Raw genomic sequence first — 14,862 nt, 5'->3', positions numbered from 1 at the left:
GAGTTCAAATGTACCCTCAGACACTAACTGTCTGACCCTACACAAGTCATTTAACTCCTACCTCAGTTTCCTTGCCTGTAAAATGTAGATAATAATATCATCTACCTCCCAGGGTTATTGTGAGGATCAAATGATATAATATTTGTAAACAGCTTAGCACAGTAGCTAGCATATAGGAGACAATATATAAATGTTTCCTCCTCCTCTTCCTCTTTTCCCCCCTTCCCCCCCTTCATCTGTCAAAGGCATAACCATTTCCTATTTGAGTTCATAGTTTCCCTAGTCTAATTCCTTTCTTTTGAAACTCGTGTGCTCAAATATTATTATGATTTCAAAGGTTTGGTAGTTCCTGTCAAAAAAAATAACTCAATCATCCCATACATGCTCATTCCATACCACTATTTCTGCCTCTAATTACATATTTTCCAGGAGTATATTCCTCAAAAGATGTGTAATCCAATCCTATGAGTTGAGAGAGATTCACTGAATAATAAACTGTAGAAAACCTTTCCTTTGTATTCCTGGTCTAGGAGATGAACTTACAGTTTAATGCAAATGAGGCTGATAAATATCTCGGTACAGATAGTTTGTTTTTTTGTGTGTGTGTGGGGGTGTTTTCCTTGGCAAAAGATGGTGAAATTTAATGTTTACGTAAGGTTAGGTCCTGGACCCCACTTTACTCTAATTAGGAAAGATGTAGGCTTAAAGTGATCCCCTCTAGGTCTTTGCATTTGGAATAGATTAAGAAAAGCAGGAGAACTGTAGCAGCCTGTCCTTTAATCTTCAAACAAGAAAATTAGGGTGAAAGTTAAAAATTAGTTGGCATTGCATTGAAGCCCTCTTTTCCCCCATTTTTTTCCTGCTGATTGACTAAAAGAATAAAGGACTGTTCTGATGGCAATCTTTTAGCCTCCATTCAGCACAAAACATGATAGCACTTCCTTTACAGAAATATTCTAGGTGGTCATGGGAAGATGAGTTGTTGTTCAGTTATGGCTGACTTTTCATGACCTCATTTGGGGCTTTCTTGACAAAGATACTAGAATGACTTGTCATTTCCTGCTTCAGCTCGTTTTATAAAGTAAACTGAGGAATACAAAGTCAAGTGACTTGACCAGGGTCACACAGCTTTCAGTAAGTGTCTAAGGCAGTATTTGAACTCACAAAAATGAATCTTCTTAGCACTCTACCCATTATGCCCACTAACTCAGATGGAAGAATCAAGTACTGCCTTTTAATTTTGAGTAGTTTCTTAATCTATGAGGTAAAATAATTCACCCAATTCTGAAACTGTCCCTATGAATTTGAATTCTAGAACTGAGACCTATTTATCTTCCTTCATTTATTTTGTATAACATTTTAGTTGTTATGCCATCATTGTGTTGACTTATTGGAGAGGTAAAAGTTTTTAAAAAAGGGAACCTTTTGCAATGATTGAAGTCTACAAATGTGTAATAAATGTCACCTTATGATTAGATCATGTCTTAGGAGAGAGAAGTCTCACCTTTAAGTGAAAATAGCACTGTGCTGATCTAGCACCACCAGCAAATATTGGTATGAGGGGAGCACATTTAATAGAAACCATTGTTCCTGCCAATGACAGATTGAACTGAGTTCCCAGGTTGTGGGCATTTAGCAACTGATAACACAAAGAAAAAGAAAAATATTTTTTCCAAGTACTTTGTCATCTAGAAAATGGAATGCTTGTCAATACTATTGTCTTGGATATCACCTTTTATTGGCATTATTTTACAAACTCAAATTCAGGTCCAAATGTCTTAAGTATTATAGCTATACATCCATCACATTTTTTGGGGGTTCAAATTACAAAGATAACCTTAAGATATGGACCTCAGTCTGGGCAATGTGATACAGACAGAGAAAGGGGTGAACCTCCTTAGTGATGAAATCAGCCAGTGCCCAGGAGGAAAGTAATAGGCAGAAAGGATAGAGTTGATGAAAAAATTGATTCTTTTCCATTAAACTGTACGTGATGTGTTTGTGTGAAGGAGGCATCAGCCAAAGGAGAAATATTTTCTTCAACTAAAAACAGATTGATGCTAGGGGAGGGTGGGACTCTGTACAGAGGTTGTGAGCAGAGATGCATCACATTTCATTAGTGGCTTAAATAATGAGAAAGTTGTAAAGCATTTCAGTGTGGTCACTCCAGAGATTTCCTAGGATTAGATGTGTCTAAACTTCTAATGTGAATAATAGTTGTGTTTTCTTAAAGCATGTTTAAGACTTTACACATTCTTAGTTCAGTACTTGAAAAAATTTGTTCTTCTTATTCCAGGTCTACCGAAGATGCAGGTCATTAAGAATTACACTGGAAACCCACAACCTCCACAACAAGAAGGACCTCCCTTGCATATCCAACTGGGGGACACGGTCGAGCTTTTGAGAGGAGATGCCCATAGCTTATTTTGGCAGGTACTCTCTGAATTAGGAATTTCTGATATGGTAGATGAGTCACATCCATTTGTAAAAACAAGACTCTCAATTTCAAAAGCAGCTGAATATGCTTTTATTTCTCAGAGTTGTACATAATTCACAAAAGACTCTTCTTAGCCAAGTCCAAGTGATAGAGTATCTGATAGCATGGGATTGTCAGAAACCTGAACAATATCATGTCTTAGGTCATGTCTACAATGTCAACAGTGCAATCAGGGAGTAGAGCCCAGATTGCTAGTCTTTGGGTCATACAGAGCCCGTATAAGGTCCTGCATCTGAAATATACTGACTGTGCAACCATTATACTCCAACAACTCATTTGAACTTCTCGGTGCCCCAAGGCAATTGAAAGACCATAAGTTTCAGCACAATTACAGATCTGCATTGGTTGAGGGATTTTAAGCCAATGAAATCACAGAACCAGATAAAAAATTAAATTAAATTATACAACATGTTACCCAAGAGCATAAACCTTCATTTTTGTATGCAGGGTTATGGATATGCTTTAGTTCTAAATGACAAACATTTATTGTGCATCTACTCTGAGTAGGGCACTGTGCTAGCCACTGGGGATATGAAGATAAGATGTAACCTGGGCTTTCAAGGAGTTCATATACTACAAGTGGGCTACAAAATATAAGTACATAAAACATATGGGAGATTTTGCAAAGTAATATAAATTTCAAGAAGGAAAGAGGGCTAATAATAATGATGATTAATTTTCAAGAGATATTTTTAGTTTGGAGAGACTTTCTCATCATGTTATCATTGTCCACTGTCTTGTTATATTAAGAATTTAAAAGTGACCTTCTTGAGGCTCGGGACATTAGTCCCCCCCCTTCTTTGTATATAATAGATATATAATAGAAACTTAATAATTTCTTGATAATGATGATGATGATGATGATAGTCATGGTGATATTGGGTTAGTGTTCCCCATGCTTATTATCTCTAATTTTCAGATAGACCTATAGCCTTCTCTTTTAAAATAAATGGAATATGAAGAAACAAGTTCCAAGATTTTCTGCTTCTAAAAGCTCTCTTAGTTACTAAGGCTACTTTTGACTTTAGATTATGAACCAGAATTAGGTTGGATCAGGAGGAGGGGAGTAAACAAAGCAAGTTGTTTGACTTATGCAAGAGTTAAAGTCCTATAAAAGCAGAGAAGAAAAGGGATGGATGCTGTCCATGTGTGAATATTTGTAAGGTATGAGGTGTCTGCTAAAATGGAGTGGTTTCCATAGCAACGCCGTACCACATGATAGTCTCTGCCACTTTGTCACAAAGGATGGCTCTTTGATTGAATGCTCATATCAGATTACAGATTTCAGTGAGTGTAGCTTTTGCATTGTTTTAAAGACAAATGTTCTGATTTGGAAAACATGGAAATATGACCTCCCACTCTGCACCCAGGATGCATCTATCTTTGGAGTTGCTTCTCTAGCAGCCAGGAGTAGGGGCAATTTTGTATTTATAGGAAATCATAGAGCACTTGGTAATGGTATAGCAGGATATTGGTTTGAAGTAGTATTTTCAAAATTGTTTCCTTTTGTTCTTTGGAGTAAAAGTTGATTTCCATTCTACATGCAGTTTTTGCTTGTTTATAAAATTAATTAATCAATTAAAAAGGATTTTGAAATGCCTACTATGTGCTAAGCCCTTTGCTAGGGGGTTCAAGTACAAAAATGCAGCAATCTCTTAGCTGAAGGGGCTTCCATTTTAATGGGGGAGAAAAGTACATCTGGAAATATATCCAGCAAGCATATTATATATGGTTTACACATAGTAGCTAAATAAAAGGTAATCTGATAAGTAAGACATGAGCATTTTGGAGAATTAGGGAAGACTTCTTATTGAAGGTAAGGGTTGAATTTTCTCTAAAATAAAAGAGAGACTGGAGTTAAAGCAAGAAAAGTTTGCAATCCAATTCAATGCAAAGACAAAGAGTTTGAAGGTAGAATTTCATGTGAGAACAGAGAAGGCTAGTGTGAGAGGATCAAAGAATATGGGAAGAAGAATATAGCTCCGTCCATCTTAGTTTTTTTGGTACAATTAATTGTTATTTCTAATTCTGGTATAGTTATTGCAGTTGAGTTAATTGTATTATTACTGAACTATTAAGAAAAATTTGATAAGAACAAATCTTACCACTTATCCTTCATATGCTATCTTTCCTTATTAGAATGTATAACTCTTGAGAGCAAGAAATTGCTTCTTTCTCCTTTATTTGTGTCATTGGGCAGTTAGGTGGAATGGTGGATACAGTGCCAGGTTAGAGTCAGAAAGATCTCAATTCAGATTCAGCCTCCGACACTTTTACTGGCTGTGTGATCCTGGGTAAGTCACTTAAACCCTATTTGCCTCAGTTTCCTAATTTTTAAAATGAGTTAGAAAAAAAGGAATGGCATACCACTCTAGTGCCTTTGTCAAGAATACCCCAAATCAGGGGCAGCTAGGTGGCGTAGTGGATAAAGCACCAGCCTTGGAGTCAGGAGTACTTGGGTTCAAATCCAGTCTCAGACACTTAATAATTACTTAGCTGTGTGGCCTTGGGCAAGGCACTTAACCCCATTTGCCTTGCAAAAAAACCTAAAAATAAATAAAGAATACCCCAAACCGGGTTATGAAGCATCCAAAATGACTGAAATAACTGAACACCAACATTTATGTCATTGGAACTTAGCTCAGACTAAGTACTTAAACATACAGGTTTCTATCCATCTTCTATGTGTCTACCCTTCTGTCAATCTGTCTTTCATGGATCTAATTACCTTTCTATCCACTAGTATATTCACCAGTATATCCAATCCATCTATCTAGCCTTCTTAAACTATAGCATCTCTTTGGTTCTTCCCATTTGCCTCTAAAATTCTGTGCCTCTGTGATAATTTTACAAAATGCCAAGGGTCTTGCCAGATTATTGCCAAAAGAGAATGGCTCAGGGTAGTCACTAATGCTAAGATCTGTTTGACCTGATTAAGATAGAAAGATTCTGAATCTTTCCTTAAGACTCTGGTCAAAACAAATTGATACAGATGTATCTTGGAGCTAAATCTTTCAAGATAAGTCAGATCAGTTAGCATAAATTGAGAAGTAGTCCTAGCCTTGAAAGGAAGTACCTGAAAAACAAAAACAAGTCATTTCTCTGCTAGTGAAGTGATTTAGATCAGGTGAAAATACTCTAACAAAGTTTCTGATTTCTGAATTTTCCAGACATTCTTCTATACTGCCCCCCCCCAAAAAAAACAAAAACAGAAATAAAACTAAAAACCAAAAACTAGTCTGTATAGCAGCAGTTACCTTGTCCTATAGCCCATCATGTTTCCCACATGCTGTCTGCCTAAAGAATACAAATTATTCTCCTTTCAGCAACTGTCTTTGAATAGCTATTAGTGTAATCTGTATCATTATTATAACAACAGTAATTTCTAATGCCTTGGGAGTGAGTGGTCTCTGCATTTTCATTATCACTTTTTTCAAACAACTGTGTTGTCAATTGAACTGAGAAAATGCACTCTGCTCAAACTTTGTATTAAAAAAATGGGTTTGAAGAACCTTATCTTTTCCTCTTCTCTCTCTCTCTCTCTCTCTCTCTCTCTCTCTCTCTCTCTCTCTCTCTCTCTCTCTCTCTCTCTCTCTCTCTCTCTCTCCCCTCTCTCTCCCTCTCTCCCTCTCTCCCTCTCTCCCTCTCTCCCTCTCTCAAGCTAAACAAAATTATTTTGAAGGAAAATGATTTCAAAATAGGAAATTGCAGGTTTAGATTCTTTGCCAATTGCAGGTGAAAGGCACAACTTTTTCTAGGGATCACTATCACACAAAACTATTCTCTGCATATAGTTTCTTGGATCACCAGAAATCTGTTGACTTAAAATTCTGTTTGCAAGATCACAAAATGGGTTTTTGGTACTTGTTTCTTTGTAACCTAATGGGTAGACATTCATACACACATACACACATATACATTATATATGTATTATATATATATATATATATATATATATATATATATATATATATGAGAAATTAAGGAGGCAGGGGGATGATGCAAAATTTGCACCTGACCCTTCTCCCTAGCTCAAATGAATATGTAAACAACAACCACTTATACAGTCATGGGTTCCTATTGGCAGTTCAATGCCTTCCTCTGCATTTTATTTACTACAAATATGTGACTCCCCCAGGATACCATGGCTTGTTAGTGTTGGATGTTGGATTTGAACTCAGGCTTTCCTATTTTCAGACCAAGCTCTCTAGATGCCATCTTACTCTCATAAGAAGACCACTAAGGTACATTAAGCTTCCTCTACTTTTCCAAGTCATACAGAATGGCAGTTATAGAATAAAAAATAGACTTTATATCTTTTGACTGCTGGTATTTCAATCCAACTCTACTTGTTAGATGAGGCAGACTTTAGATTATATTATAAAATGTCTTTGGAAGTTTATAAAATATATTTATATTTTAATTTTTAGAAATGTAATTTGGTCTTCTTGTCTGAAACTATTGGAATCTTTGTTCTTTGCAGAAGGTGTACTCGTGAACCATAACTGACCAAAAGGGACTTTTTATATGGTCATGTGGAATTGGAGATAAAGGATTAAAAACTAGATATTGAGAAGAGTTTTGTGAGAATCTGGAAGACTTTTTGTAGAGAAAGTAAAAATTCTTTGTGCTGAAAGTATACATAACACTGGAGCCCACAAGACATGTGGCTATTGGACTTTCTCAAAGACCGTTGTTTTTAAATTCAACATTCCTGAAAATCTAAGCCCAAAGGAAGATGGTCATGTTTAGATGGTTAACTATACTGCAATAGCTTCTCTTGCCAAGAATCTTTACCATAGCACAGAGTTTTAGTAAGCAAATTTGTTTTGTTATTAAAAAATTAAGAATTAGCTTTAAAGGAAGGACCTTTAATAGTCTGACTTTAAGCTCCTGTTGAAATTTTCTTTCATTATCATTGCTTTTGTAAATCAGTGTTTTGTTTTCCTCCATGTTATCCTGTTAAAAATGGAGATTTCAGCATTTTAAAGGATCTTTGCTTGATTGGATTATAATATTAACCATTCTGTTGGAAAATACAGAATCGTTCTCTTCATAATATATTACTTAAATATGTAGCTATCTGAAAGGATATTTTGATAGAAGTTAAGGCAGATAATCAAGGAGAATGGAAGAACAATAAAAAGAGACTAAGGATGTAAAATTCAACTTTGCCTATGTCGGTTTACCTACTGACATCCTTAATGATGAAGTACAACAGCCTATTGTAATCCCTTTAAGACAAAGCATAGGAAAAAAAACTGAATGCTTTCAAATAATTAGTTTTTAACCCTAGTACTTAGAATCCAGGTTCATTGTAGGCAGGTATTATTCAGTAGGAAGAACACTGTATTTGTAGTGAGAGGTCCTGGGTTCAAATCCTAGCTATATCATTTACAACTGATGCAGCCTTGGTTAGATCACTTTTCTTCTCTAGGTTTTAGTTTAATGTGTTTTGTAAAATGAGAAGTTTAGAAGAGATAGTTTCTGCGACCCCTCACAATGTTAAGATTGTGTGACTTTGTCAACCAAACTCAATGTCACTTGTGGATCACAACCCACTTGCAGTGACTCTCCTCCTTGGTGGAGATTTATTGCTCAGGACTCTACAAAAGGAGAGTTGATGAGAGTTTGCAAGAAGATAAATGCTTAGCTTTGGGAGGGAACATGAATGATTGCAGAGAAAGACTTTGGTAAGAGGTCAGCATATACAGAAATCAGTAACTCAATCATGGTACTGTTTCCAGCTCATGTCTAGAGACTTCAGGAAATTCCCAGTGGGTAAGATCTGGGGCTCCCTCCTCTCCCTCTCCTTCTCCTCCTCCCTTTCCTTCTCCCCCTCCCTCTCCTTCATTCCCCTTCTCCTCCCCCTATCCCTCCCTCTCTCCCCTCTCTGAATACCCCTTCATCCAGTATGTTTGCCCCCTTATATCCTAATGCCCTCCTCTTTCTTGCCCCTTTCCCTTGTCCCTTCCTCCTTCCCTTCCTTCTTCCCCTCTATTGCAATAGGTCATTTATGCCTCTTCTTGTAATGTGATTTACTCTAATCAATCTCCTCCATCCTTCTGTCTCTTTACTGCCCCCTTTTTAAAGGAGATATTGTTTTTAAATCATTCCATCAGAGTCACAGACAAGTCTTGAGTGTCCATTACTTCTGGCTAAGTATATTCTCTCTAATAGAGTTACAATCCCCCCCTTACCTCCTCTCTCTTTGTCTCTCTGTCTCTCTGTCTCTATGTCTCTCTGTCTCTCTCTCTCTGACTTTCTCTGCCTGAATCTGTCTGTCTCTGTCTCTGAATATCTCTTTCTCTGTCTCTGTCTCTCTAATATTCTCTCTCTCTGAAACTGTCTCTGTCTGTCTGTCTCTGTCTCTGTCTCTGTCTCTCTCTCTCTCTCTCTCTGTTTCTATCTCTTTGTCTCTGTCTCTGTTTCTATCACTCTGTCTTGGTCTGTGTTTCTGTCTGTCTATCTCTGTGTCTCTGGTCTTTATCTCTGTCTTATCTTGATCTCACTGATAGAGATCATTTACTTGGTATTTTGTCTAGATTGTATTCTGATTTGCATACTTTCTGATTTCCATTTGCTATCAGCTTGCATGAATTTATTTATTACATATGTTCATTATAGGACTAGCATTTTGTGGGGAGGTAGGTCCAGTCATAGATATATAACTTGGGGAACTTCTCATTAAGTGATAGCTATCTTACGGTGGTAGTTTGAATCTAAAAGTTATTTCCCCTTAACTAAAAATATTTAGATGGGGTGGATAGTTATAATTCTAGGCTTGTCTTTTGACAGGAAGAGTATGTGGTTAGTTATTGACCTCAGCCTCCTGCTCCCTTACTGGCAAGAATCATAGCCTCCCTTGGAGAAGGATTAATGAAGGAGACTCAAGAGATAGCTATTCATGCCTCTCAGAAAGGCACATTCAGATAGACCCATGTGGACACAGATAACCCACATGGGCAGAGAGCAGCACACAAATGCCGACATGCATGAATTCTCTTCTTCATCTCTCCCTTGCCCCCTCCCACTCTCTCTCTTCCTCTATGGGAATAATTTAGGTCATTTCTGACTCTCCCTTAGAATTCAAGTCATCTCACCTACAAGTAACCAAGGATACCAATAAGCAAATTGAACATAAGATATATTATGGTAATGCAAGGACATAAATGAGATTTGCCTTTTTTTCTCTGCAATAAGGTTAAGGGTGTTTGCTTCCTTTCTCAGAGAGGTAAAATATCTTTCATCCTGTGCAAAAGCAAAGTCACTATGAGATAAGTAAAGACTCAGAAATGTAAGGAAGATTGAAGACCTTTAGTGTAAAGGACAATAGTGTTCTTGTGTAGTGGAAAGAGGGCAGACCCTCTGCCTGAATTTCCAGATTGAATGTTTCCAAATGTATAGACTGAACTATAAAGGAGTTGGTAAACATGATGATAGATAGCATGAGGTCCTAATGATTATTTCAATTTTTTCTCAAAATTTTTTGTTTGTTAGTAATTTTTACTTTTGAATCCTTGGTATAGGAAAATTGTTAACCATGTACCCTCTCTAAGGAAGTTGCATTCTAACACATCTAACATAGATTATTATCTGTTTCATCCAGGGTAAGATGGAGTGATTCTGCTAGTAAAATGCAAAGATCTGAGAACTTTTTCTCTTTTTCTCCATGGTCATAAGCCTTTTTTTTTTTTTAACAATGAATATAATTGCATGCTTCTCCAGGAATAATCACTTCACATGATTGGGAAGCCCAACTGGAATTGGTCTGAATAGTTCTATCAATGTGGCTTTAATATAGTATAAAAAATAACTTGAGGTTGGAGTAACCCTTTTCATTTTTCATTTGTGTCTGTTTACTCGGTGTATTCAAATACTACAAATATTTCCTATATACAATAGAAAAATCAGGATTCTTGAAGAATAAATGAATGAATGACTTATATTAAACAACCCTTATATCACATAGATGATTTATTTACTTTTATAGATCCAAATTTCAATGTTTCTAAGCCCTTGAATAGTAATATTCCTCATAATTAAAGTGCCATCTCATTAGATCACATAAAAATGATGATGGTGTCTTTTTAATTGTGCATTTCCTCACCCAGTCCCCTGAAGATATTTAGAAACACTGGAATGCTAATAGATTTTAAAATTCAGTTTAGCTTAATCATTGGGTTAGTTACAGAATCATGCAACCTCAAAATTTCATTGCATTCCATCTATGCTATTTGCCAAGACCAAAACAATTGCTGAAAGATTTTAGAAGGTCTTTCCACAATGACTGGAAGAAATTAGTTTTTTCTTTTTTTGGATCACCTTCTGAATAGTTCTGGTTAATTGAAATTTTCCTATGAATATCTTTTTATTAGATGTTGGAGTCAAGTACTGGACATTATTAGCTCAGTTTATGAGTCACAATTATTTGCAGCCCCACAAAGCTCCCAGAGCTAAACAGTTAGTTCCAGGTTGCAATACAGGTAATATTATGAATGGCAATAGTTTTAATCATGAGTCAAAATGTATTTTATGTTGGCAAATACTGGTTAAATTTCTCTGCAACCAATCAGCCAGAGAGCAATACTTATTGGACACAAACAAGATATAATACTGCATGAGGCACTTTAAATATCATTCAGCCAAATTCTGAACTGTAGTTTGCATAAAACCTTCAACTCAATTCAGCAAATATTTATTAAATACCCACTATAGGTTGAGCTGTTGATTCACAAAGACAAAAAAAAATGCCTCTACTGTCAAGTAGTATAATACATTCTCCTGAAAGCATATAACATGTATAGAAATAGGGTAGTCAATCAGTTAACAAATATTAATTAATATGTTCCAGAGACTTACAGACTAGATCTGTGATTTCTTTGGTAGAGGAAACTACCAAAGCAAGTTAGCACCTTCTCTTCAATTTATTGTCTTGAGACAATAAAATATACTTTTATATAATATATGATATATATGCATATAAACATCATATATTGTAAAATTATACTATACAAATAAACTATATAATAAGAAACACAAATATATGCAATTATATATACACATATAATCAATGCTATATTGCATTTAATAGTATAATATATTAATGTACTACATAATAAAATATACTTAAATAAAAAATCCCTGAGTATTTGTTGTCTTGAAAATTGCCTAGAACAATGATAACCTTAGCAACTTATGCAGTATGATAAGTTCCTCATTTGTCAGAGATGAGACTTAAACTCAGGTTTTCTTGTTTTTAAGGGTAGAGTGCCATTTATACAAGAATATATAGAGATAAGTTAATAGAAGAACCAGGACCATCAAATAGGGGTCGGGGGTGGGGGGCATCTATGTGGCCCAGTGGATAGAGCACTGGCCCTGGAGTCAGGAATACCTGAGTTCAAATCCAGCCTCAGATACTTAATAATTACCTAGCTGTGTGGCCTTGGGCAAGTCACTTAACCCCATTGCCTTGTGCAAAAAAAGAGGGGGGGGGTCAGGAAAAGCTTTGTATTGGAGGAAGTAACTAAACTGAACCTTGAAGAAGTTTCAAAAACAAAGAGGAGAAAAGTGAATTACTGATAGAAATCTGTAACTCCATAGCTATTGTTGTTTTCTTACAAAGGGCAAATCCAGGTGAGTTGGTAGGCAAATGATTTAGAGAACAGCTGGATTGAGGGTGAAGTTGCACTAGAGAAAGGTTTTTTTTTTTTTTCCCATGGGTATATTCTTGTTAGTCCTGGGAATAGTTGGTTATTTTAGGAAGAAATTATGATCTCTGTGGATGCTAGTGTCTTGAGGTAAAAGCCCATTCACCCATACTACTTAAAGCACTGCATTCCAATTATGTTACCACCTATAAAACATCAGAGAATACTCATCAATGCTTCTGAGTGCTTCAAGCTAATTTTTAATTCTAAGTTCAAAAACCCCAACAAAATAGCACCTACTACTTTCTCATTGTTTTAGCATCATCTTTTGCCCTCATATGAATCCCTTTTTTAAAATATAGCAAAGGACCTTTCTAGGACCCTAGCTGAATCGTGGTTTATATATGTTAATTAAAGTCTGGATTCTTCACAGATACTTCTTCAGCTTAGGGAAGCAAATCCGTGAGGTCATTTTCTTTTTTTAAAAAATACCTCATTTGCAAATATAAATCAACCTCTCATTAGTAAGCCATCTCTTTCTCATACTTTAGGATAAGTTTTTTCAAAAATGGAAAAGGGGAAAATTTGGCAAGAATATGATAGAAATTAAATATAATATATGATTATATGTGTATATGTGCATATATTATAGTAGTATAATATACTAATGTACTACATTGTAAAATATACTTAAATAAAACGTATCATCTTGACAATGCATGCAATATTCTGCATTCTACAAAGAAGAGAGAGAAGAGAGGTAGGGAAAGGTTTATTAAGCAAGTCCTGTTTGCCAAGTACTATGTTGAGATCCATACAAATATTATCTCATTTGAACTTCAAAACTCTGAGGAGGCAGATTCCTCAGATACTTTATTTTTCTATTTTATTATTATTATCCGTGTTTTACAGTTGAGGAAACTGAGGCAGATTGAGGTTAAGTGACTTGCCCAAACTCACACATCTAGTGATCTGAGTCTGAATTTGAACTCAGGTCTTGTGAACTGACTCCAAACCCAGAGCTCTATCCAACATACCACCCAACTTTTCACCCAGTAGTCACTATAATACACATATATACACAATAGAATGATCAATTATGATGGACTTGTTCTTAGCAGTACAATGATCAAAGATGGTTCTTAAAGTAATAGAAAGTGCTATTCACATCCAGAGAAGTCTGAATGCAGACCAAAGCATACTATTTTAAATTTTTAAAATTTGCTTTATGTTTTATTTTTTCCCCCTTCTCCTGGTATTTTCTCCTTTTGCTCTAATTTGTCTTTCATAATTGACTAATATAGAAATATATTTAACATGGTTATATGTATATAACTTATATGAGATTTCTTGCTTTCAAAGGGGAGGGGGTAAGGAATGGAGGGAGGGGAAAAAATGGAATACAAAATTTTACCTAAAAAATGAATGATGAAAATGATCTTTGCATTTGGAATTGGAAAATTGGAAAATTTCCAATTGGAAAATTTCCAATTGGAAAATAAATAAATATTAAAAATTCACAGAATTTGAGGATCAAAGGTATAAACACAAGCCTATTAATTTTGTGTGCCAAAAGAAATATAATCTTTAAGTTCTGCAGAATCCTATTTAATGAACCTTTGAGAAATTTATAAGCTCAGTAGATTTTGGGTTTCTATAACAGGGACTGATGCTAAAAGGTAATGTTGTCCTCCCTGTGATACAAAGAAATAGAGATTTGTGTCTCTCTCCAACTAGGATTAACTTTAACATATTCCCTTTTATTGTATCCCCCAGTTCTCCTTTCCCATCTTCTCTCCCACCCCCCTCAGTCTCACAATGCGTATTTCCGCATGTAGGAGTGTGACTGGGTGGCAGTTGCTCTGGCTATTACCCATATGTGATAAATTGCTTAGTAATCTCTGCCTCGACGTTGTGCATAAGCTGTGAGTGTTTAGGGCACTGCAGCTTGGGATCCTTTCCAGTCTTTCATAAATAACCATTAATCTGCCCCTTTTATATCCAACTCTGCCTGCAGGAAATTGCTCCTTGCTGATCCAGTAAAGCGCATTAAAACCCCAATCCAGGTGGTATTAAAGGGATAAATGAACCACAGAGAAGAGACTCTTGTTCTGGATTTTTACTAGGCAATTTTATCTTTTTTCCCCCTCTTTTCCAAATTTAGGAAATAAACAGTTTAAGATGGATTTTGGAGAGTATATTTCTGTCATTGTGAATGACCCACAGTCTGGAAAGGACTTGGGTTTTAAAAATTAAGTTTTAGCTTCACAGCTATTAAACACATTGGATTCTTGCTACTTTTGTATGATGCAGAGTTATCACAATGACCCTATTGAAATGTTATATCTTTCCATGATATTATTGGGTACCAGAAAAAAAATTAAATTTTTTTGATTCACTATCATTTGCTTTGATCTGGTTGTGGAAATAAAATTTGGAAGAAGCGATTCAATGTAAACTGGGTAGTTATGAAGGTCTAAGAATATGTCTGTGTTTGAGGGTTGAGGAAGAGGCATCTCTCACTAAGTATTCATAGTCAATCCATGATCAACTTCACAAAAGGAAACTGACTTTTATAAGAAGCAAATTTATCTTTTGAGCAACATATTTTTCAATTAAAATTCTCCAACAATGTTTATTTTGTGCTTTTATCCAATTAAAAAGCATTAATTTTAAAAAATGGTAAATGTTTATGTTTTTTCCTCCAGCACA

The 14,862-nt window shown here is 35.6% G+C and overlaps 1 protein-coding gene across 2 annotated transcripts in view; it reads left to right on the top strand.

The window, feature by feature from the left end:
* Positions 1–14,862, top strand: part of VAV3 (vav guanine nucleotide exchange factor 3) — a 349,374-nt gene that overhangs the window by 275,990 nt on the left and 58,522 nt on the right. For both annotated transcript variants that reach the window (XM_074188308.1, XM_074188309.1), the window contains exon 20: positions 2,297–2,433. In XM_074188308.1, the coding sequence (XP_074044409.1) occupies positions 2,297–2,433 (137 nt within the window). The remainder of the gene's footprint in view (positions 1–2,296; positions 2,434–14,862) is intronic.

The sequence above is a fragment of the Macrotis lagotis genome, chromosome 5 (assembly GCF_037893015.1).
Source record: "Macrotis lagotis isolate mMagLag1 chromosome 5, bilby.v1.9.chrom.fasta, whole genome shotgun sequence".
In the NCBI taxonomy this organism is placed as follows: Eukaryota; Metazoa; Chordata; class Mammalia; order Peramelemorphia; family Peramelidae; genus Macrotis; species Macrotis lagotis.
This window is presented reverse-complemented; position numbering and strand designations above follow the sequence as displayed.